This window comes from Staurois parvus, unplaced genomic scaffold (genome assembly GCF_062004578.1).
Source record: "Staurois parvus isolate SC_StPar_1 unplaced genomic scaffold, SC_StPar_1.0 ptg000850l, whole genome shotgun sequence".
In the NCBI taxonomy this organism is placed as follows: Eukaryota; Metazoa; Chordata; class Amphibia; order Anura; family Ranidae; genus Staurois; species Staurois parvus.
In genome coordinates, this window is record NW_028318646.1 from 400,408 (window position 1) to 425,752 (window position 25,345).

General features: G+C 40.8%; 1 protein-coding gene across 1 annotated transcript in view; it reads left to right on the forward strand.

The window, feature by feature from the left end:
• The window catches only part of NDUFS6 (NADH:ubiquinone oxidoreductase subunit S6), a 28,572-nt gene extending 8,715 nt beyond the window's left edge, over positions 1-19,857 (forward strand). The window contains exons 2-4 of the mRNA XM_089655576.1: positions 360-413; positions 13,800-13,922; positions 19,736-19,857. Coding sequence (XP_089511702.1) covers positions 360-413; positions 13,800-13,922; positions 19,736-19,804 — 246 coding nt within the window. The 3' untranslated portion in view covers positions 19,805-19,857. The remainder of the gene's footprint in view (positions 1-359; positions 414-13,799; positions 13,923-19,735) is intronic.
• The last annotated feature ends 5,488 nt before the right edge of the window (positions 19,858-25,345 follow it).

Genomic DNA, 25,345 nt, shown 5'->3' on the forward strand with positions numbered 1-25,345 from the left:
TTCCTAGCTCCCCCCACATATACTGTAAAAAACACCAATGAAATACTAATGCTCCTAAAACACTACTAAAAATGCTATTGCCGGCTTGTTTTATCCAGTATTTTTGAGCTTTAAAAAACAAAAGCTTGTGTGCATCAAGCCTTATACAGGTTTTACATAAAGGAGGCAGAATAAAACCGTTTTCATTGAGGACAATATAAAAAGGCTTAAAACATTAGACATGAGCCGTAATGGTTATTGCTGTTTGGGTTTGTTCAGTACTATCTTTTATATTTATGCTTTGTTTTATATATCATTTTATTATATGTTTTGCAGGTTTAAAGAACGCTTGGTTTTAAATAAATATTCTTTATTTTCAGGTATATGAGGAAAAGGACTACAGGAAAGTAAGATTTGTTGGGAAACAAAAAGAGGTAAGAAAACATTAAAGTATTCTAATGTACATCAAGAAAAGTGCTTTTTAGCAGCCTTTTAGTTGCCTTTTGTGGTTTAGTTAACCCCTTCATGATGAAGGTAAAACAGAACTATACATCCCAACTACTCTGTGTAGTCAGATGAATTGTGCTTTGTTTTATTCAGGACAAATTAGGCTTTCATTTGATGGTAAATAGTAATGGATATCTCCAGATTTGCTTTTTGTTTTTTTCGTTTTAAGAAAACTGACACAATGAAAAAAAAAATAATTTATTAAAAAAATGTAGTTGTGTATTTCTTACTGTTACCATAACCTACCACCAAAGAGCAAACTGAAATAAGTTTTCCTGTTCCTGACGGCCGCAGCAATACCACATAAGTGCACATTTTGATATTTTTTTTATATTACCTAAAACACACTGATCCTAAACTATATTAAAAAAAAAAAAAAAAAGTCCTACCTAGAAAACCAGTAGACCGCTGACCTTGACCTTTGCCTCTGATCATGACCCTTGACCCTAGCTCTTAAATAGTAATGAGGTAATGCCTGATATGGGCCTACATCCCTGAATATTGCAAAAACACAGAAAAAATCCCCACTAAGACTTTAAAGGCACCAGTACTTTAATTTAAAATGTTCACATCGCTCTTTATTTTGTATCACATTAAAAAAGGTCAGACATTTAGAGTAGTATGAAAGTGCTGGTATATTACATCACCATTGTATCATATTGACAATTTACAGAGTTTATTGTGCAAATCCAACACGTTTCAGAGTAAATTAACTCTTTCCTCAGGGAAAAGAAAACTCTGCAGAAGGATGGAAACATCTAAGAGATCAAAAAATACATTTTGTTTAAAACATATACAATGTAATTGGAACAAAGCAACATATCTTCTTTGTATACATATAGATATCAAATACACACATGACTAATGAGTCTGATCAAAATAACCGTCAGCTATAAGATAAAACCTAAATGGATTGTTACCACTCCCTGATAGACACTTCGGTGGCTACAAGTCAGTCGGCGCCCCTCCCCTGGCTGAGCACTGAGGTCACCTAGACATTGGTAAAAAGATTGGGGAACATAAAAACCTATTGGTCCATACTATAGGAAGAAACATATATTGTTAATAAAGATATACAGTGGGGCAAAAAAGTAGTCAGCCACCAATTGTGCAAGTTCTCCCACTTAAAAAGATGAGAGAGGCCTGTAATTGGCATCATAGGTAGACCTCAACTATGAGAGACAAAATGAGAAAAAAAATCCAGACAATCACATTGGCTGATTTGGAAAGAATTTATTTGCAAATTATGGTGGAAAATAAGTGTTTGGTCAATATCAAAAGTTCATCTCAATACTTTGTTATATATCCTTTATTGGCAATGACAGAGGTCAAACGTTTCCTGTAAGTCTTCACAAGGTTGGCACACACTGTTGCTGGTATGTTGGCCCATTCCTCCATGCAGATCTCCTCTAGAGCAGTGATGTTTTGGGGCTGTCGCTGGGCAACACGGACTTTCAACTCCCTCCAAAGGTTTTCTATGGGGTTGAGATCCGGAGACTGGCTAGGCCACTCCAGGACCTTGAAATGGTTCTTACGAAGCCACTCCTTCGTTGCCCGGGTGGTTTGTATGGGATCATTGTCATGTTGGAAGACCCAGCCACGTTTCATCTTCAATGCCCTTGCTGATGGAAGGAGGTTTGCATTCAAAATCTCACGATACATGGCCCCATTCATTCTGTCCTGTACATGGATCAGTCGTCCTGGTCCCTTTGCGGAGAAACAGCCCCAAAGCATGATGTTGCCACCCCCATGCTTCACAGTAGGTATGGTGTTCTTTGGATGCAACTCAGCATTCTCTCTCCTCCAAACGCGACGAGTTGTGTTTCTACCAAACAGTTCTATTTTAGTTTCATCTGACCATATGACATTCTCCCAATCCTCTTCTGGATCATCCAAATGCTCTCTAGCAAACTTCAGACGGGCCCGGACATGTACTGGCTTAAGCAGGGGGACACGTCTGGCACTGCAGGATCTGAGTCCCTGGTGGCGTAGTGTGTTACTGATGGTAGCCTTTGTTATGTTGGTCCCAGCTCTCTGCAGGTCAATCACTAGGTCCCCCCCCGTGTGGTCCTGGGATTTTTGCTCACCGTTCTTGTGATCATTTTGACCCCATGGGGTGAGATCTTGCGTGGAGCCCCAGATCGAGGGAGATTATCAGTGGTCTTGTATGTCTTCCATTTTCTAGTTATTGCTCCCACAGTTGATTTGTTCACACCAAGCTGCTTGCCTATTGCAGATTCAGTCTTCCCAGCCTGGTGCAGGTCTACAATTTTGTTTCTGGTGTCCTTCGACAGCTCTTTTGGTCTACACCATAGTGGAGTTTGGAGTGTGACTGTTTGAGGTTGTGGACAGGTGTCTTTTATACTGATAACAAGTTCAAACAGGTGCTATTGATACAGGTAATGAGTGCAGGACAGAGGAGCCTCTTAAAGAAGAAGGTACAGGTCTGTGAGAGCCAGAAATCTTGCTTGTTTGTAGGTGACCAAATACTTATTTTCCACCATAATTTGCAAATAAATTCTTTCCAAATCAGCCAATGTGATTGTCTGGATTTTGTTTCTCATTTTGTCTCTCATAGTTGAGGTCTACCTATGATGCCAATTACAGGCCTCTCATCTTTTTAAGTGGGAGAACTTGCACAATTGGTGGCTGACTAATTACTTTTTTGCCCCACTGTATCTAATGGGTCTTGTAAAGCACCCACCAAAAAGATTTTTTAATTAAGTGTTCTTGCATGGCAAGACCACTTACGGTTATCTCACATATATATTCTTATTATTATAGCCAAATTTACCACCCTAACTCCTCCCACAGTTTTTACAGTACATAGACCGTAATATACCGAACCGTGCGGATTGTTCCCGATTGGTGCGCTATTACTTTGTGGAACGTTTCGCCGAATGGTTCACAAAATATCGGCGTTTTTGTGGTGAAATTGGTCCCATACTAATGAATGGCGGAATGTTCAAAACTAGAGTGGGAGCTGAAAAATCAGGACATGATTTCTAAACTGCCATCACTCCCTCATTTTCAAGCCCACCTACACAAATCTTGATAGTTTTCACAATATGACCATTTGTTTGCAACTCACACCGCCCATTGACATTCATTGAAACTCCACTCTAACTTTTGTCCCACTCTAGTTTTGAACATTCCGCCATTCATTCCTATGGGACCAATTTCACCACAAAAACGCCGATACTTCGTTTTTAAAAGTTGAAATGCATTTCTCACTCTATCAAGCTTGCCATGTGCACTTTTTAAATTTGATCAATCAATTGGTTAGTGTAATGTTTACTATCTTTACTCACTCCAAACACTCCACACAGTTACTCTGCCTACTCCAACCTTTTCACAGTTACTCCAGCCACTCCAACCACACAACAGTTACTCAAGCCACTCCACCCAGTTACTCCGCCCACTCCAGTTGTAGACTACTGGTGGAGGCAAGAACACTTCACACAATTTCACCAGAAATTGTAGCTTTTCTAGTTCTGTATATTCTCAAGGATATTTATCCCACAGATGTAGGCAGGCACAAAATTGTCTCACAGGAAGCTCCGCCTGTTTTTAAGGAATAGTCTGCCAAGTTCTGTAATAAAAATTAAATATACGGTTTCAATATTCAAGTATGTATCATCCATATAAACAGACATCAATGTTGTTTCCCCATACTTTCCACTAGTTTCTTAAGGACTGGGATTTACTAACAAGTTCAAATAGACCAATCAACATAGGTCACCTACATTGGTGAAACTAGCATAGTTACATAGTTAGTCTGGGTGAAAAAAGACAAAAGTCCATCCAGTTCAACCATAAAGCCGGTGTCAGGGCAGGAGCGGTGGAATGGACGGGCAGGCCTAATGGTAGGGTCATGCACCGACTGACGACAGCCACCACCCACAGACCGGAGTCCCTCAGGGCGCGGAGTCTAAGCCCGAGGCAGCCTTTCACCAGGGCCCCTGATGGTGGGGATGGACTTGACGCAGCCAGGGACCAGGTCGCGGCCCCCGAGTAACCCCAGCTGCGGTAATGGCCGCCGCCAGTGGCATATAGCTGGTGGGAAACGATAGCGTAGTCAGACAGGCTGGGTCGATAACAGCGGGACAGACAGTACAAGACGGTAGGCAAGAATAAACAGGTCACGAACCGGGTTCAGCAACGGGAGGTCATATATAGGGATAAGGCAGAGAATAGTCTTAGTCAAAGCCAAGTCAGTTTCCAGGAGAACAACGAGAGTAGAACCAGAGCTTGCTGCAACACAATCATACAGGACACAAATGCAAAGAGCAAGTGCAGACAACAGGCTTTAATGTGATCAACCACACCCCTCTGGGGGATGGACCGCAGAGACCTGAAAGCATAAAAGGCTCCCACCATGCTTTGCAGAAACCTAAGATGGATGCCAGCACATGGAGCAGCACCAACTCTGAGGAAAGGTAGGACCTTGACAGCAGGTAGACTTATTCAGTACATCAACTTAAGTCACCTACATTAGGGGACCAATTAGATCTACTTTTATCCAAAGTTGTGTCCATATCATAAATGAAGAAGAAAATGCCAAGTAAAAGAGAATCCTATCCAATCCCGGGGCATTGACAAGCCTGTGAATCAGCAAGAGAGGGGGCCGCGCATGGAACTGGCACCAAACATCATCCCGGACACGTTGCACCCACTGCCTACATCCGGCTCCGCCCCCCGGAACATCAGTGCTCTTCATCGCCCCGCCCCTTGTGCGGGATGACGTTGCGCATCAATGGACCGCCGACACCCAATGACGCGGCCACACAGCAGGAAGAGCTGCACATACAGAACCACAGTTACCCCACAGGGCGGCCACGTAAAGCCTTGCTCCACAAAGAGACAACTATCTCAGTGGCATAGGCCTTTGCGTGCTAGGCACCGCCAAAGGGAGCCAACCACCCAGGTTCAAGACCCACTGAGTGTAAAGACACAGGAAAGCATCAATCTTGGTTCTATGCTAACAATATATATATATAATAAAAATAGGGCAAGAAATGTTTAGATTTAAACCCAATACAGGCATTAAGAATTCACACAGGAGTAAAAAGGAGGAGACCATACTCCATTTTTACTCCATTTACTCCATTCAAGAGGAGAAAACAACAACACGGGAACAGTCTGCACAGTGACCAATCATCGTGATAGCCAATCAGGAGCTATTACAGCAATAAGTTGATTGGAAACTCTCTGTTCCTGGTCGTTAGTAGAAGACCCGGAGCTATGACTCAGGCCCGCAGTGATGCAGAGTCATTGACAGTGTGCATAGCCCAGCAGTGCAATCTCCGTCAGTATGTAGCCAGTGAAGCCTCACTGAGTTTTCTCTGCTCCATTAAGCAGAAGAGCTGCTTGATTGTAGGAAAGCAGGCCTTGTGACTCGTGTCCTCCCACCTTTTTTGTTTTGTTTATTTACAGAACTGTCATTCCTATCTGTTGTCCATTGGTCTGAAAATGGCAGAGAACATTTGTAAAGCATATCATTGCACTGTATCTATGGAGGACCAGCATTGTCATCTTAGGACAGAAAGTGTTTTAGGATTCCAAAACACCTTCCTCCGTCCTCCTCCCCATAACGTATTATAGTTAGATTCACTATATTTATCTTTCCTCACTCATCTTCCAGGACAGCTGCCAGGGAGATGATTGGTTCCTCCCTCTACAAGAAACACAAGCCAAAACCGTGAAAAAAAAAACCCCCACCCCCCTCATACTCTATTTAGAATGTGTTTCCAACTTTCCAGGAGCAGCACAATTTTTTTTGTTTTATCCTGGCTGGATTGCTGTCTGGTTAGCGGTCACCCTCTTGCACAGATCTGCCTGGTTTGTCTTGTGGCCGCCTGCCTAGATTGAAGGGTTCTTCTCCTCCTCCCCCTCCCCCCTCCACCCCCAAACACTGAATTCAAGCCACAGTACACTGTGAAGACAGTGAAGCATGGTGGTGCAAGCATCATGATATGGGGATGTTTCTCATACTACGGTGTTGGGCCTATTTATCGCATACCAGGGATCATGGATCAGTTTGAATACATCAGAATACTTGAAGAGGTCATGCTGCCTTATGCTGAAGAGGAAATGCCCTTGAAATGGGTGTTCCAACAAGACAACGACCCCAAACACACCAGTAAACGTGCAACATCTTGGTTCCAGACCAACAAGATTGACGTTATGGAGTGGCCAGCCCAATCCCCAGATCTTAATCCAATAGAAAACTTGTGGGGTGACATCAAAAATGCCGTTTCTGAGGCAAAACCAAGAAATAGAGAAGAACTGTGGAATGTAGTCCAATCATCCTGGGCTGGAATACCTGTTCACAGGTGCCAGACGTTGGGTGACTCCATGCAACACAGATGTACAGCAGTTCTCAGAAACAGTGCGACTACAACTAAATATTCATTAAGTGATACAAAGGAAAGCAAAATCTTCAAACATTTTTCAGTTTATATAGTGAATGTTTGAGTTTGTAAAGAAGAATACAAACACTGCTATTTTTTTTAACAGTCTAATATTCACTTTTCTTCAATATTTTTAGAGGAACAACACAAATTTGATCTATTTTTCTTCATGTTTTGATTTGGAATAGAATGTGTAGTGTTCCCAATGCATTTGTGTGTATGGAAATAAAAGCTATTAGAAGGATTTTGAGCTTTATTCACTTTTTTCAACACACTGCTATTATTTTGAACACAACTGTATAATTTACACTGGCGCATTTGCAAAGCTAAGTTATTTTCCTTGGTATGTTTCTACCTTTAGTGGCGGTTCACACTGATGCGGTATGTGGTTCGCAGTGAATTATGTGCGTTTCCCGCACTGCATCACAATCGCATTCCATTCATGGAAACCACTGCGAGTGTCTTTAAGTTGACACTTGAAAAATGGTTCACAGCATGCAGTGTGATTGGCTGAATCAGATTGCATGGGTGTTCAACCGATTTCAGTGCGAAAAACAAAACAGGTTCCAAGGGTGCTGTGCGATTTGAGTCATACAGAATGACTCCAATCGCACTGCAAAGAATCGCATGTGATTTAAACAGGAATGCAGGCCGATTCCTGTCTGAATCACATGTGGTTTCCTGCACCACAATAGTATGATCCGGCTCTAACAGATATTTTTGTCTGGTATAGCCTGCCTTTTGACTTCCCAGTTAGTCACCTGCTTCCCCAGGGTTGGATTAGTCAGTGCTGGGGCAGTTGCAAGGCTAAGTTATTATTTTTTTTTTTTGCATGCAAAGCTGTTGTGTTGTTCCAAAGCTGGATGTATGTGAAGCTTTTACTTTACTGAAAATTTTGTGAGCTGTACTGGTTCACTTTTGTCTGGTATAGCCTGCCTTCAGGCTTTTCAGCTAGGCAGCTTCTGCCTCATGCTCCAGTTAATTACTGTTGGTGCAGTGGCAATCCTAGTGTTTGTTTTTTTAGTTTTGCTTGAATGCAAAGCTGGTGTTTGGTTTTTGTTTTTGCAGGCCTTAGTGGTTTGATCCAGGGTACAGACCCTTAGTTCTCATAGTTTGGGGGGGTTGGAGTTAACCTTTGAGTGTCTCCTCATCCCCATATGCAGACTCCTCTCTTCTTAAGATAAGGATCTGTTAGCTGTTGCATCCTGTCCCCAAAATCCCAAACCATTCAGATTCTTTGGTAAAAGTTGTCATATCCAGAGGCAACTAGTTAGACTTTCTGTCTCTGCCTTCACTGTGTTTCAGATGGTCTGACCTGCTAACCTCTCCCCACTTCACACCTTTCTGGAATGACTTCTCTCCAGGAGGCATCACTTTTATTCCACAGTGAGAAGAGGTTTAAAGAATTTCTTACTCAGACCCCTTGTAGATGGGGCTTGCACCCATTCAGATTTCTAGATGCACTTTGTCTGCGTTGTGAATAGATCCTGGGGTCCTGGGATGATGCCACCCCTTGCAGAATGGAGATCAGGGAAATTTTCCCAGTACAGATTCTGAACTTACCTGGAGTGCAAGATTTGCTTTAAAGGTTATGTAAACTTCTGAATATGCCAATGCTAACAGTGCAGCACAAGCAAAGAGCACAAAGTTATCAGCTCATATTTTTTTTCCCCTAAATTATCTTCCAGCAGGAGACAGGCAACTCCTTCAACAAGAACATAAACACATCACCAAAAACACTTGAAAAGGAAGTCATTTAACCCAGCTGACTGTATTTGTGTTTCTTCTTTTGGATAAAAACAAATGTTTTATGAACTTGGGGCCTATTGGGGTCTATTTAAATGTGAATGCACTGTGGCTTGTTAAAATCTAGGTAGCTGAAAATGCCATACCAGTAGGCTGTTTCTGTCCCCCATGCATCCTGTCCCAAATTCTCCATAGCCGGTATCCTAACATAATTGCAGGACACAGCAGCCATTGGCACTCACCCCCTTGCATGGCAGGAACAAGCACGCTTCATGTTTCAAAAGGTGCACGTGTACAATGCACACCTTCTCTCTGCCTGTCCTTGCAACACTGAGCTCAGCCACTGCTTGGATATGTGGAGAGAGAGCTTGCACTGCATGCCTCTCATGTAGCCTGTGACATGTAGGTTTAATGGTACACTGTAACATTCACCTACCATGTAAGGGTTTAGGCAGACTTTTTTTACAATGTGATTCCCAATACAGCTTCATAGTTCCCAAGGTAGCTCTTTTTAGTACTACTACTGATTGCTACTAGCACAGATGGTGACCTTGATTTCCTTTACTACCCCACACTTACAGATGCTGGAATGGACCACCATGAAACAAATTTGGAGTATCTAGACTATTTCTGCACAGTAGGGAGGGGGGGAAGTGTATGATGTGTGGAAATGTACTGTATCTCTACCACCTATTGTAAGTCAGCACATTTATGTTCTGGTGAGACTATACCATTTCAACTTGCACTGAAGAGTTCATAAAGGAATTTTTTTTGCAATAAATATTCAGGTATTCCACATACTGTACTTATCTCTCATATGCAGAACACAATCACAGCTCTATGGAAAACAAAAACCAAAACAAAGCCAGATAGATGGTTAATTCCTTAATTATCCTTTTGCATTAAGCCGTACTGGCTATGGGGCTTTTTGTATGTTCTTTTTTGACCAAGGCCTTACTAGAGTTTGGTATTTTTGGAATAAGTATTTTATTCCTCTATTTTTTAGATTTCTTTTAGTCTTTAGTCCTGTGTAATTTTGTACAAAGTTAGTCAAAGTCCATCAAGTGTATTTTGGCTATGTACTCCATTTGTTTTTTGTTTTTTTAATATGCAGATTTTTTTTCCCCCCTGCAATTTTAGGTCTTCTGCCTTTTTTTTGTATGATATCATTCTGTTGTTAGGTTCATATACAGTAGCTGGTTGCACCATATCTTTAACACTCATGGTTACCCCTATGGCAGGAGATTGTTCCAGACTCTTGTTCCTCCCTAACTGGATCTATTCTGTATAATCCTCCAATGCTGTCCTTGAAGAAAATTAGGGAAATCCAAAAATCTAGGGTTATGTTTACCAGTAGCTATTTCCATGTCTATTCTAGGACAGTTGGATTCCAACTGTTGTGTTATGTGGTCTGTTTGTTTTTTTTTGGTATATATTTTGCTTTAGATTGTGTTGTTTGATTCTGATTTACTACTGACCAGTTCAGGAGAAGTATTCTTTAAAGTATTTTTGGTGATGTGTTTCCTGTTGCTGTAGGAAGAGGTATTTTATCTCTCATTTGCTGTCTTGTAAAACTCGTGGAAATAGTGCTACCAGTAAGTCTGTTTTTCGAACAGATATGAGAAATGCTTGCGGTGGTGTATTTAAAGTGGTTATAAACTCTTACATATACCCCGTGAAGTGACTGGCCTCAGGTGATACAAAGATTAAACACATCCTCCTACATACATTATACCTGTTTGTCTGTAGTCTTCTCTTCTCTACATCCATTCAAAGTCCAGAATTTATAAGCTTGTCTGAGCTTCCAGGAAAAAGTGGGCGGAGAGCTGAAGTTACACTCTGCAGAGCTCAGTGAGGAGAGTTCTGAGAGCTGATTGGAGGGAAGAGACACCCCCTTTCACACAGCAGACAGGACACAGAGCTGAGACTGTCAACCTGCTGGAGCTCCCTCCACCTTTTTTCTCTTGGTGTCAGGAAAACTTGTCAGAAGTGATTCATGCTGATAGCAGAGGAATGAAGCAGCAGACAGAAATGACACTTGGTGCTCTTAATTTGGACAGTATACACTATAGAGGGATATACTTTGTTCAAATTTCATATCTGAGGTTTACAACCACTTTAAAGTATATGTAAATCCTAATAATCTAATTCCCTTATGTGCTCTCTATTGGGCTATTAAATATACCATTGAAAGTGAGCTAATAACGTCCTGCGCTCTCCACCTGTGTACACGACGGTGTTATGGAGATGAAGAGTGGAAAATGATATCTCATTATCTTTAGCACTTAATTATCTAAGCTTCCAGTAGAACTTATGCAGTGTAGTGTTAAAGAAAAATATTACCTTCTGAATGTAGAAAAATAGCACTGCTAAAATATACTATAGCAGTGGTTCTCAATCTTATTGACCCAATAAATTCTTCCAAAACCAAATACAAATCTTTACAAATAAAATTATAATTACAAAAAATATAAATTGGAAGGCTGGGGGTTGCTGCAGGAGGGATGGGAGTCAGGGGACTGCAGCAGACTTGTTGGCCCTGCAAGGGGTGAGGTTTCTGTAGGCAACTGTTAAGGATGGGTTGTCTGATGCAGACTGGGGATCTCTCTAAAAGGCTGGGGACTTTGCAAGAGCACTGCAGAGGTTGGGAGCCCTATGGGGCATTGGAGGCTCTGTAACAAGTTAGGGGGCACTGAAGGGGCCTGGGAGTACTGTGAGAGGTTGAGCAGCACTGCGGGGACTAATGACTTTCTGGGGGCACAGTGGGAGGTTGAGGGGCTCACTATGAGAACTGGCAGCCACAGTGTCAGGTTAGGGGATCTGCATCTGGCTGGAGGCCCAGGAGGAGGAAGGCTGTAGCCTTGCAGTGGGTCACAGCTCGGTGGTTGATACACACTATACTATAGTATCTCAAGCTATATTGATGAGTGCCCAATAGGGAAAAAAAGCCTTACCAAGTATAAAGACAAAAATGAGGCCAGATTCCTTGAAGATGAGAGACCACAATCTCCCACTATAAAGAGTGGAGTTTTTTTTTTTCTTATGGTTTTCTTGAAGTCGGGGTAATCACATTTTGGATAACATTTGCACATTTATGGTAAAAAAATTTTTTAGGACATATTTGGAAGCATGCCTATATATTAACAAAACAGTTTTCAGTTTTGTATTCATAGTGTGCTGCTGGCCAGCTCGCACCAAGTGCAAAAGCATTCCTTTTTACACACAAGTGCATAACTTTACATTTGTCATCATTAAACCGCATGTCCCACATAGTTGGCCAATAAACAGTGCATTGGGGTTGGCTTGTAAGTCATCCTGTAAGGACATTAGTCAAATAGATAGCTTGGTTTTATCTGCAAAAACAGAAATGGTACATTTAATCCCAAACTCTATGGGGTTAATTTACAAAAGCTGGAGAGTGCAAAGTCTAGTGCGGCTGTGCACGGTAGCCAATCCGCTTCTAACGTAGCTTGTTCAGTTTAGCTTTGTCAAACCTGGAAGCTGATTGGTTTCTATGCAGCACTGCACCAGATTTTACACACTGCAGTTTTAGTAAATTGCCCCCGATATAATTTATAAATAGGTTAAGAAGTAAGGGTCCCAACACTGAACCTCGGGGTACACCACTAATAACCTTAGACCATTTAGAGTACAAATCATTAATCACCACTTTCTGAATATGGTCTTTTAGCCACATTTCTCCACATTTACATTACACTTGTAATTTTTATAAATGAATATGAAGTCTAAATCACTGAGTTGGCTACAGTATACAAATGTGCAAAGAAAGGGTTAGTTTTGTATTTTTACCTTTCTGAAAGCAACAAAGAGAAAAAATGTTTTTTGCAAAAATGTAAAGCAGCACAAAAGATGCAAAAGCCACAGACTTGCTATATATAAGACAATACAAAGGGAGTCCTCAGTACACCTTGCAAACTAGCCATAAAAGAATTCAACTGTCCCAAGATCGCTGCTTGAATCATGAATGGTTTACTTTCTTTGGTCAGATAAGAAGCTGTTGTGGGCATGGAAATGTAAAGCTTTCCCGAAAACGCTTATTACTTGTACATGTGGTTTAAGCTCTGACAACTTCGGTTGTACATCTGTTACATTTGTTTGCATAGGTATCTCTGTCTGCTGCCCAGGTTAAGAACATCAGGGTCAGGCAACCAGATCTGTGCTAATTGCAACTTGCAAAATAATTTAAAATAAATCTCCTTTGTTTTGTTGTGGGTTTTAAATAGTATGTTTTTGCCTATAGGGAACAAACAATGAAGTATGTCCACCCTCGAAAAAGAAAAATACCAAAGATAAAATATATATATATATATATAATAAATTCATAACCAACTAATCTCTTTCTGTGTTATCAGATGATGGTGATGCATAATGCAGATCCTGTGCTGAGCTATTTGTTGGCCACTTAGTATTTTTCTCGAAGCACAGCAAATGTTTTATTTCTCATCCCTACTCATTTATCTGCTAGAGAGAATGCGTGTGTATTTCTCCAGTAGGATTGATTTTCAGAGACCAAGCATTAATAATAAGGTCATCCATGCCTTGAGTGCCGTGCATTAAGTGACAGTAGTATGGCCTTTTTGTCATTCAGAAGTGTCAAGGCATCGCATGGCCGTCCCACAAAGTAGGTAGATGGGGTCTTTCAGCTGCCACAGTCGGTGCCTTGATGTCTGCCAGAGTAACCTGGAAGGTATTTGTGTTGTCAGTCACTGAGACATCACATTACTTTAAACTGTAACACAGCCTATGTGCGGTTAGCTGTCTTATCCATCAGCATGAGCAGATGGAAACAGTACATCATTTTAATGCACCTATTAGGAATACCCCCATAAGGAGACAGACAGAGACTTATCCTGTGCAAATGGAAGATACTAGGAGTTATGTTCATGTCTGTTGTCTAAATATGAAGCTGTTCTAGTGGTATTAAATAATTTTATATATTTCAAAGTACACTACCACAGGAACTGGGTTCATGGAAACGTAGTTTTTTCATATAAAGTTAATGCATTTTATATTTTGTTACCTGGAAGGTAATTTTAGGCATTTGATCATGGGTTGCTACTAACTGCTCAGCATCTGTCTTGCCTTAATAAGCCATTTGGGATTGCATCCATTTAACAGTGTTTGTTTTTGTAGGTGAATGAGCAATTTGCTATTCAGTTGATTGCGGAACAGCCTATTAATGAATCTGAAAACCGAATTGTATCATGTGATGGAGGAGGTGGAGCTTTGGGCCATCCTAAAGTATACATTAACTTGGTAAGTTGAAAAGGACATTGCTGGGATCTTATTAAAGGGCACCTATGCTATAAACTATGAAAGAAAATGTTAATGGCAATGTTGATGAATAACTGCATCACCAACAAGGTCCTGAAAGCCCTTTTCAAAAGCGTCTTAGCTGGTCCAATTGAGAGTTTATACGCTGTGCTCCAAAGGAGTACAAACTCTCCAGAAAATCTAAAAGAAGTTTACAGCACATTCGCTGACCCAGCTCTGCAGATTCTGACGAGTGGCCGTGCAAGCTTGGTGGTAATATCTCGCTGGATTAGGACCGGTGGGTATTAGACTGGTGAAGGGGCTTGGACCAAGACTAGATCACATAAAACTGTATTCACATCAAATGTATAGTTAGCCTTTATTGCTGCTTCAAAAGTGTTTCTTATGGCTGTTTCCTCCACAAAATGATGATTTCCCAGGTGCTGTCATCTTCTTTCTGTTATGCATGATTGTTGGGTCTGCACAACCTGTGCCCTCCGAGAGAGCTACTGAGAGGAATACAACATTTCTACAACCTCTGGCAAAAAGTATGGCGTCACCACTCTTGGAAAATGTTCATTCAATTGTTTAATTGTCAAGAAAAAAACTAATCACAGACATGCTTCAAAACTATTTTCATTTAACATTCCAACCTTCTGGCTTTAGGAAACACTTAGCCCTGGTTCACACTGATGCGGTGTGGAATTTTTTCTGTGCAAATTCTGTATCACACCCCGTTCATGCGGACCGCTGCGGGTGTGTATGCGGTACACAAAACGTGGTGCGATGTGCAGAATCAGATTGCATAGGTGTGAATACCCATGTGATTCGATTCTAGTGTGGACCCAAAAAAGGGTACTGCACCTTTTTGGTGCGATTAGAGCCATACAAAATGTATGTCTCCAATCGCACCACACACAAACCGCATGTGATTTGCACAGGAATGTGGTGCGGTTCCTGTGCGAAACACATGCGATATACCACGCCGTATATTTGTGAACCCAGGCTCAAAAAGAAAAAAGAAAACTGTAGTCAGTTGCAGCTGTTTTTTGCAGATCAAACGGAGGAAAAAAGTATGGAATCACTCAATTCTGAGGAAAATATTACAGCATCACCATGTATTTTGCAGTTCTAAAACCTCCATCTGCATCATATTACATCTACTAATTAGTCTGAAGTTAAAAAAAAAGAGTGCTTGCACACCTTTGTGAGCTGTTGCACCAAGCTGATTGACATGAATCATGGCTCCAATACGAGAGATGTCAGCTGAAACAAAGGAGAGGATTATAAAACTTCAAGAAGGTAAATTGTCACGGAATGTTGCCAACATTCCCACAAAAGAATATGTACAAAGGAAACCAAGGATGCAAAAGTTCAAAACGAACAACAGATTGCAAAAGAAAGAAGAACAAAACCCCAAAAACTTTCAAATATATTAATAGTAGAAAGGTCAGGTCTGAGCATGTAGGCCCTTTACAAAATAGTCTGGAGTGGGTGACTGGGGACAAAGAGAAGGCAAATTTATTAAATACCTTCTTCAACTATGTATACAAAGGAGCATGGGGGAGCTCATGTCCGTAATTGGGATGATGTTGACACAGCTCCAGATGATACACAATGAATCAACATTGGTATGGTCCAGAAATATTTAGACTGTTTAAAGCACCTGGACCAGATGGTATACACCCACGGATTCTAAAAGAATTGAGCTCTGTCATTTCAAAGCCATTGTTTATAATATTTAAAGACTCTTGAATGACTGGCATAGTGCCACTGGACTGGTGTAAGGCCAATGTGATGCCTATATTTAAAAAGCAATAATGTTGAGCCAGTGGAGACGTCATGTGAGAAATGTATATCCTGACCTACTCTTTTTAAGGCTTTTAACTGTGTGCACTGTCCTGGAGAGCTGGAAAATTAAGTCACGTTCCCTCATCAAAAAAAAAAAGAGATACTGCCTTTAAAAGTATAGTGTACCTGAAGTGTAATGCTTTATTCAAATGAAAATTTGTTTAATAAAAATGTGTTTTAGAATTATTATTTTTTTTTTTTTTTTTGCTCAAGTCAAGTGCAACTCTTTGTACTGTCCTGTTCCACTAAGGGTACATTTTAAAAATAATGCAGGATTGAGCTGGAGGGGAAGATCAAAGTAAAGACAGAGACAGTTAAAAAACTATTAAGTGTTATGGAAGCAGTAAAAAGAGGGCTAACTAGTAATTGTTTGCCTCCTTGAAGGAGGCCAATCTGCTCCTGTGAAAGAAAAAAAATGTGCTGTGACGAATGCATGCTGAAATTATCATTTCCATATCACTGACAGTAAAATTGTTTCGGAGGACTTGCTCTTCCTTTCAAAGTCGTAGCTGTCCCTGTTCTGACATGAGCCCAGATGTTTGTGTATGTGTGTGTATATATTAAACACATAGTATTGTGCAAATGTTTTAGGTACTTTAGAAAAAAGCGGGAATGCTTTAGAATAATACCATGAAAATCTTTGGTGCAGTAAACAATATTTCGTTTGACCACCCTTCACCTATTACACAGCAGCAATTCTTAGGTACGCATCCATGCACTTTCTGAAGATACTTGTGTGGTAATTAGTTTCAATAATTCTGATGAATTTGCCTCAGTTCCAGGAGGCTTTGAGTCTTCTCTCTAATCCATTGTTGTGAGATCAGAGCCTTGTGGGAGCCTTATCTGTTGCACAATTCCTCATTTTGGTTTTCTCTGTAGATCATTCTTTCTTTATGATTTTGGTTGTGTTTTTAGGGCCATTGTCATGTTGCAGAATTAATTTGAGACCTATCAGACCCCCCCCCCCTCTTCAATGATATGGCGTGGTGAATAAAGATCTGTCTTTTTTAAAGCTTTGAGGGTGATATGTATTTTAACCAAATAAGTAACTTTTTGCAGAAATGCAGCCCCTAAATTATAAGGAACCTTCCACTGTGCCACATTGTAGATATTCCGCCATGTACAGTTCTCCAGCCCTTTGACAACCTACCTTTTTCAGCGCTAAATACTTTTAAATTTTAACTTCTCAGTCCAGAACACCTACTGGCACTTTTCTGTACTAGTTCTTGTGGTTTTTGAGCAACAACCCTGACCCTCTACTAATTTTGTCCAAATTAATAATTCAGCTAGTACACACGACCAGGATATCACACAAAAATACCGCTTTAGAAGTGATCGTATGATAATCTGATCGTTGGTACACAGCTTTCGAGAGCAGATTATGACAGTTCATCCGAAATGATCTTAAGGGACAAAAACTAAATTTTTTTTTTTCTCATGCGATACCAGATCATACGATTTTTGTTTAATCAGCACAGTTTTCATCCAAAAATACAATACAAATCAGGGTGGATTGATTTAAATCAAGTTGATTTCAAGTTGATTTCAAGTTGATCAAGTTAAAATCACTAGTGAAAAGGCTCGATTTAAATAATAATTTTTAAAGAGCAACTGTCATCTCTGTCCTGCAGTGACTCCTCTTCTGACCCGCTGTTGACTCACCAACAATCCCATTCACTTTAATGGGACGATTGGTGATACAACAGTGACACAACAAGGTGATGGACTTGGTGGCAGCAGGTGAGTGGATGCCCGCTAACAGGCGCTGCCATGATGGATCTAAAATGACAGGTGCTCTTTTAAAAGTAAGGAATCCAACTCATTCTTGCTGGTAGTTAGAATCCTTCATATTTGCGAACCAAATGAAGGTTTCCTTTTTAGAATAATAAGCTGTCCGGTTACTAAAACAGCGATATCACAACCGATTTTAGGTTAATAGGTTGATCAAACATAGCTGGAGAACGACTCAAATTCTTTTATTTCATGTTTTTTTTCTCATGGTTACTGTGAAATTGTGTGAATGTATTAATGCAGTGCGTATTATCTCAGCTTGCAGAACTTGGATTCATTGAATGAGTTTACCAAAAATGTAAATATTGCAGAATATACAGCCTCATGCTACATAACTAAGCTCCATTTCATGCTGAATAAGCTAAATTATTAATGTATCTTAAATAGAAAACTATATTTAGATAGATTTTTACTCCAAAAGCATTTTATTAAATTTGATAAATCAAAAAACCCCAATTTAAATTAAAAAAAATGTTTTTTTTTTAAATCAGCAATTTTTATCCACCCTGATACAAATACAATACATTACATCACTTCCAAAATTCTATTCTGTCATATAAGGATTTTCATAAGTTGTGTAACCTCGTCATTTTTGATGTGTCTATGGGAGGCTGCACACAGCTTTTTGGGCGAGGGTGAGGGAGGGACATCAGACTTTACATTGGAACAGACTTGGATGCCCCTGTGCAGAGTCCTTGGGGGTTAATTTACAAAAATTGAAGAGTACAGAATCCGGTGCAGCTCTGCATGGCAGCCAGCCAGCCAGCCTCTAACTTCAGCTTGTTCAGTTAAGCTTAGACAAAATAAAACTGGAAGCTGATTGGTTTCTATTCAGACCTGCACCAGATTTGCACCCTCCGCTTTTAGTAAATCAGCCCTATAGTGTTATATAAGAGGAAGATCTTCCTCTTTCAGAAGACAAACTGCAAATTGAAACTCCAATATATGGTATATTTAAGACCATTTGATTGGGGTTCTCTTTAAGGCTTCTGTTTATCAATTTCTTGCTTGCACTTTTTTGGCTGGATTTATTTAGTACATGAGTCTCATGTTTTATAATTAAAAGAAAATGTAGATATACTTTGTGTGTGCAATTTTACAATACATATGTATCTCCTAGATTGTAAGCTCCCAGGATCAGGCCCTCCTATCCCTCTTGTATTGAACTGTATTGTTGCTGTATTGTCTCCCTTTATATTGTAAAGCGCTGAGCAAACTGTTGGTGCTATATAAATCCTGTATAATAATAAATTATTTAAACAACCAAACTAAAGTTCAGATAAATCTGTGAGGAGGGCTCATTGTGGAGTTGTGCATCAAAGTGTTGTGATGTGTAACTGGCTGTAAGATAACATTTCTTGGCATTTAGGGCTGTACATTGAGACAAAGTGTGACGGGAAGGATTGAGCACCACTGATGTTAATACTGTTTATATGACCACCAATATTGGTACAAGCCACAGTAGTGCAGAACAGGATCTTGGGTAAAACTGGACATTTGATATTTTGGCATCATTTTCAATAGTGTTCTAGTTAACGCTACAAAATAGTACACATTTTACCATGGGGATTCATATTTTTACAAAGTAAGATTTGCATGGGCTGCCATTGTTTCATTAAAAAGAACCTGCTATTAAAATAAATATTGTACAAGTTACTCTTCTATTTTCTTCTTGTTTAATACTTTATTTTTTGTTAAAGTGGAACTCTAGTACTTAAGCCCCCCACCCTTCTTCCATCAAGCCTTAACTACCCCCTCCCCTTCCTCATTTTATTTAAAAAAACAAAAATGGGCTAGAAGACTGCAGGACCATTTTTACTGCAGTCCTCTAGCTGGTCCAGTGACCTCATGGCAGCTTTCTCTTCTTCCAGGACTGAGCGTGTGAGCCCCTCTCAGTCCTGGAAAACTGTGAACCCAGCCTGTGTGGTGATGTGCTCCCTAGGGGCAGTGTAAATGACAGGCTCACAGGAAATGAGCAGAGTGATAGGAGTTTCCTGTCCAAAGAGACTGCTGGCACTGGACCAAGGAGGAAGCTGGGGACAATACTGGATCATGGATATCGTAGGTAAATGTTTATACAAAGTGTGTGTAAATCGTTAACTATTAAATGAATAATGTAACTGCGTATAATGATAATGCAATACATTCATAAAGTATTATTGTTTTTCTAACAGGACAAAGAAACAAAATCTGGAACTTGTGGATATTGTGGGCTTCAGTTTAAACAGAAGCATCATCACTAAAATGTGCAATAAAAATGACCTATGTAAACATAATAAAAGTGTATAATAATTCAGATGCTGCTGTCTTCTCTTTTTTGACGTTTTGTGTATATGCTGTGATGGCCTTAAATTGTGCTTCCTTCAAAACTATGTAGCCATACTAAAGTGTAAGAATTTTAAACCTGTCATTTATGTTAATGTCCTGCCTCAGTTGAGATACCTATTGGTTATGTTGCATGTAAAGGCGACATGGCCTGTGGTGTTTTTTTTCCTGATCATTCAGATTTTGTTATGCTGTAGAGTTAGAACAAAGCTTAAAATGTTCCAAGCTATGCATAAATAGATTTGGACAATTTTTCATATAAAATAATAAACATCTGATTTATTTTTTTTTTTTAAATGGATTGGCTGCAGTGTACAATATTTCTGCAGTCCATTCAGAGGCGGTTTAAACTGACTACACCTTAGAGCTGCATATGCATAAAATGCAATGATATTTTTGTTTTTTCACGTTATCTGTACTAGGCCATATGAGGTAATGAGTAAAATCACATGACTGAACCTAGTTATCCAAGCATTAAAAAGCAAAACTGTTGAGAATCCCAACTTGCATCTGAGACTGTGTAAAGCTGGCTATACAGTGAGTGAATTTCGGACAGTTTCTGATGAACTGAAATTTGCTCAGTGGGTGTCACTGTCAAGCACCTCCTGTCCAACATCCCTTGAACAAAAAAAAACCAAAAAAAAAAAACCAAGGAGCCTGGCAGAAACTTGTCGCTCAACATCACCTGCATCCAATCAGATGCAGGCACTATTCAAGTATGTTGACAGCTTGTGGTGCCTGTTATACCAAAAAAAGAAAAAGCTGATAATATTTTAAATAAAGCTGACAGAATTCTGTATAATATATTATTAAATTGATTAGAGAATCTCTGCCCTTAGTCCCAGACTCCTTCCCAGCAAATTGTACCCAGCCTGTTGTTGAGGTGGAGGTCTCTAAGTCTTACGTCTGATTCAGAATCTGGGGATGAATATCTAACCAAAGAGGGGGAGGGTCACAATAGTGAGACTGAACCCTCTCTTAGGAAAAGTGTTTTTTTGGGTTTTTTTTTTCATGCTTCAGCCAGATGATACAGCAATCCTAGTAAAAGTACTTTACTTTAAGTTTACTAGATATCAGAATACTCAACCTGAATTTTCATAGGTTTTTCAAGTGTTTGATACCATGAGTGTCTTTATAACATCTTTGGTGACCTGATCCAGATAAGAATCTATTCCCAGATCAAATAAACACAAATATCTAAAGTATTTAATGAGAAAGACATGGGTACATTTATTAAATGTCACAGGATGTGGCAGTATCTAAATGAATGGGGAACTTCTCTCTCACTTTTGCTGGCACAGACGTAGAGATTCTTTTGATAGTAATAATGACTTTTTATTAAAGCACAACTGGGATTCCTCAATGGCCACATTTTTGCCTTTTTTTGGCATCATCTGAAAAGATTCTTAGAGATATAATTTGAGCATTTAGGAGATTAAAGGGGATACTGCAAGAAAAGGAATTCCTTTATCATCCATTGAGGGACAAAGAAATGTAGTAATTTGAAAACCATTTGTGTTATACTGCCGCCTTCCAGAGGTTAGGACACTGGCAATTAAATGTTAAGCCAGTCCTGCATAACCCCCACCTCTACCCATCACACCTCCGGCTGGAAAGCTCTTCAGAAAGTCTAACGATTTTTTTTTCTTTTGCTGTTTAAGCTGTCTATACATAACAGCTCTCATGATAAATTTATTCTCAGGGAAAGCTTTGGAGGCCATACTCCGACCTGGCTGGAATAATAATTGCAGCCTGGAATGTAACCTTAAGGCACTTAGCTCTGCATTTTGACGATTTCCAGACCTGTGTGTACTATTAGTCACAGAGCGCTCTCCAGGTTCAGAGCCGTACCACAGCTTCCAGCAGGACCCCGTCTCTGAAGACTCACAGTGATTAGGCCTCTGGATGTGTTGAGGCTAGGCTGGAATGTTACCTTTGGACACTGGGCTCTGCATTGTTGCACTTTCCAGACATTTGTGTACTGGGTTGGTTAGCCACAGGATGTTCTCTGGGTCCAGAGGTGTGGCACAGCCCCTGGTCTGATCTAGTCTGGGGACTCACAAGTGAGTGCCAGTCAGACTAAAGCATTAGGGGTTACTTCCGTGTAGGCACCTTTTTGGGCTTCATTGTCATCTTAATACAGTAATTGTTAACGCTGATGTCATCTGCTAGGTGGAATGTTGCGCTTTGAGTGCTTTTCTTCCACCATCCAGCCTAGGAGTACCCACTGCTGCTCCATCTTCTGATGCATTTGTGGATCATCTGGTCATCCAGCTAGTTTCACTTCCTGTATCTAGTATTTTGGTCACCTCTAGCCATCAGTCCTCGAGTATGTATGTGAGGCTTTGCATTGCGCCTAATTGTTTTTCCACTAAGCAGTGCAACATATTTTTTTCTAAAGACCCCTGCAAAGGAAAGTCCTGCTGCAATGGATGGCCTCTGCCCATACACCACCACTGTTGCTCATGGTAATTTTTTGATATCCCTACAAGGGACCAATGTCTGTAAGCTAGATCCTGGGACCCCTATTACTACTGGGTGATCTTTATATGAGTTTCCTATAATTCCCCAGTCCAGAAGACCACTAAAATTCACTTCAAATTTTTGTGGGCACAATTATTGGAGCAATTAGGTTGCAGGAGCTCTGGTACCATCCATAACATAATATAAATATGACTATACTAGACCTCCACCCTTAAATGTTCCTGAGGGCCCTATTATACCATCTCTGATTCAGAATCCAAGTCCTCCCTATTACCATCTGTGATTCAGTTTCAGAGTCCACACACTTTTCCTAACAAGACTGCATTTCAGCAATTTCCATATTACTATAATTTACAAGGAATGTTTGATATTCTAATTGATGCTGTATTTGCTACCCTTCAGTTGGAGGATCAACCTGCTGCTCTCAGCATAGAATCTTTTCGGGGTTCCTATGGCTGCCTTTCCAATACACATGGCATGTAAAACATTCCCTTATGAGAACTGTGACTAGAAACCACTAGTTGAATCATGGCTCCCTCCTGGCAATGTGAAGGAGTTTTTTTTTTTTTCCAGATTCCACTGGTCCTGTTGACTCCTAAGGTGTTGCTTCTAGTGGGAATCACTTCTGCGAGAAGGGTGTCGGAGCTGGCAGCTCTATCTTGCAGAGAACCATTTCTGGTTTTGCATCCTAATAAGGTGGTGTTGTGACCTTATCTGTGCTTGGTTTCTAGTTTTCATCTAAATCTGGAAATAGTTCTGCCTTCATTCTTTGCTAGGCCTCAGTCAGCAAGAGAAAGATCTCTGCATACCTTGGATGTGGTTTGTGCTGTAAGGGTCTTCTTGAAGGCGGCACCACAGTTCAGGAGGTCAGATGCTTTATTTGTGCTGCCAGAGTGGTCTAGGAAGGGGCAGGTGACATCCAAGGCAACTATTTCTCATTGGATCCATCAATTGATCATTCAAGCCTGTGGTTTGAAAGGTAAAGTCCCACCCTTTCGGGTGAAGGCACACTCCACCAGGAGTGTGGGGGCATCTTGGGTAATCCACTATCAGGTGTCAGTGGCTTAGGTTTGCAAGGCTGCTAAATGGTCTTTGGTTACACATTCACATACCAGGTAGAAGTCAGAGCCACAAAGGATTCTGATTTGGGCCGCAGTGTTTCACGGACGCTGAGTAGATCCTAAGGGATTATTGTCGGTGACTATCATGGTGTCACCCTCCCCTTATATTTCTTATTGCTTTGGGAGATCCCGCATAGACAGGAGTAGCATACTGTTTGTCCCGTGATGTATGATAAAGAAAATTGGATTTTTTTCTACATACTTACCTGTAAAATCCATTTCTTGGAGTACATCAAGGGACACAGACGTCCCACCCCCCTTTTTGGAATGTCATTGCTTGCTACAAAAACTGAGCTACTTCCTGTATGGGGGGCAGGGTTATATAGGGGAGAGCCTCCTCTCAGATTGGTCAGCCAGTGTCCATTCACCTATAGGTGGCCTATAACCCACCTAGTCATGAATAGCCTGCTCTGTGTCCAGTGATGTACTCCAAGATATGGATTTTACGGGTTCGTATGTGCAAAAAAATCCAATTTTCTGGTTGGATCACCAGATAAAAATAGAAGAAAGCCTAAAAAAGAAAACTAATAGAACCATCACCTCTAAGAATTGGTAAGCTACAATATAATGTTTGCTTTTAATACCTCTTTAAAATTCAAAAGCAGGCACAGTAGTTTCAGGTAACAAATAAGATAACATCGAGGCTGTGAATGTCTCTTTCATGACTTCTAACCACTGTACAGCATGCCTTATTGCAGAAATTTGCAAATAGCAATTCCAATGTATTAAGATTAGGATATTTAATCATTATTTACTCTTAGCCAATCTTCCTCAAAGATTTCACGGGAATACCACAGATCTAATAATAACTACAGATGCAAGTAGGAAAGGGTGGGGAGCCCAGTTTGGAAAGCTGTTTTAGCTTAGAATATTCTTTTTCTTCAAATCACTGAGAATTTCTGGACATGTGAGAGATCCCTTTAGAAAACTAAAGATGTTATTGAGCAATGCCCAGCACTAGTCTACTTGAACAAGCAAGGGGGCCCAAGTCTGGATCTCTTTGTACTTACACAAAGCTCAATGTTGTGTCTATCTCCTCAGAACACCTAAAAGTTGCGGACAACCAAATGGCAAATTTCCTCAGCAGGAAGACACGAATGGAAAGAAAGTTTTCCCTAAACTGTCAAGGTTTCCAAACACAACTCCACAGTTCAGAATTCCACAGATAGATGTATTTGCAAGCAGAGGAAACACACAGCTTCCTCACATCTTTTCCTTGAATTCAAGATATTGTCCAGTGGATGCTCTGGATCAGAACCGGTCTCAGATGCTTTGCTACAGGGTATGGGATCGGGTGGGGAGGAGCCTAAACATGGCGGCGCCGGAGAGCACGATGTGAGTGCTCTCTGATAACCCACGAGTTGACCACCACGACAACCCCTAAAGCCTGAAGAGTGAAGCCCTACCTGAGCGAGGAGGTCCCCAGGGGGAGAGGGTGCCGGCGTGCTGCAGGGAGAGGACAGCGAGAGTGGATGCGGAGCTCCGGGAGGTGTCCGTGCCGCGGTGACCTGGAATCAGCTGTCGGGTTGCCGAGGAGACGGAGCAGTGCGGCGTGATCACGCTGGTTGGCCGCAAAGGAGCACTGGGAAGCAGAGGCGCCGGCCGGTTCCCTGACAAGTGCCGGCTCCCTGACAGGAGAGCAGAGAAGCCGGTTCAATCCCCTAAATCTGCACAGGAGTGGAAGGTGATAGAGGATACATACCTACAGGAGACCCTGCAGGAATCCCCCAGAGACATCGGCTGAGTGAGGTGAGCGGACGGCGGGAGATCTGAGTTGACTCACTGGGTGAGGGAACGAGTGAAGGAGGGTGAGTCCATACGCATGAACCCACATGTAACTGTGTGGAACTATGT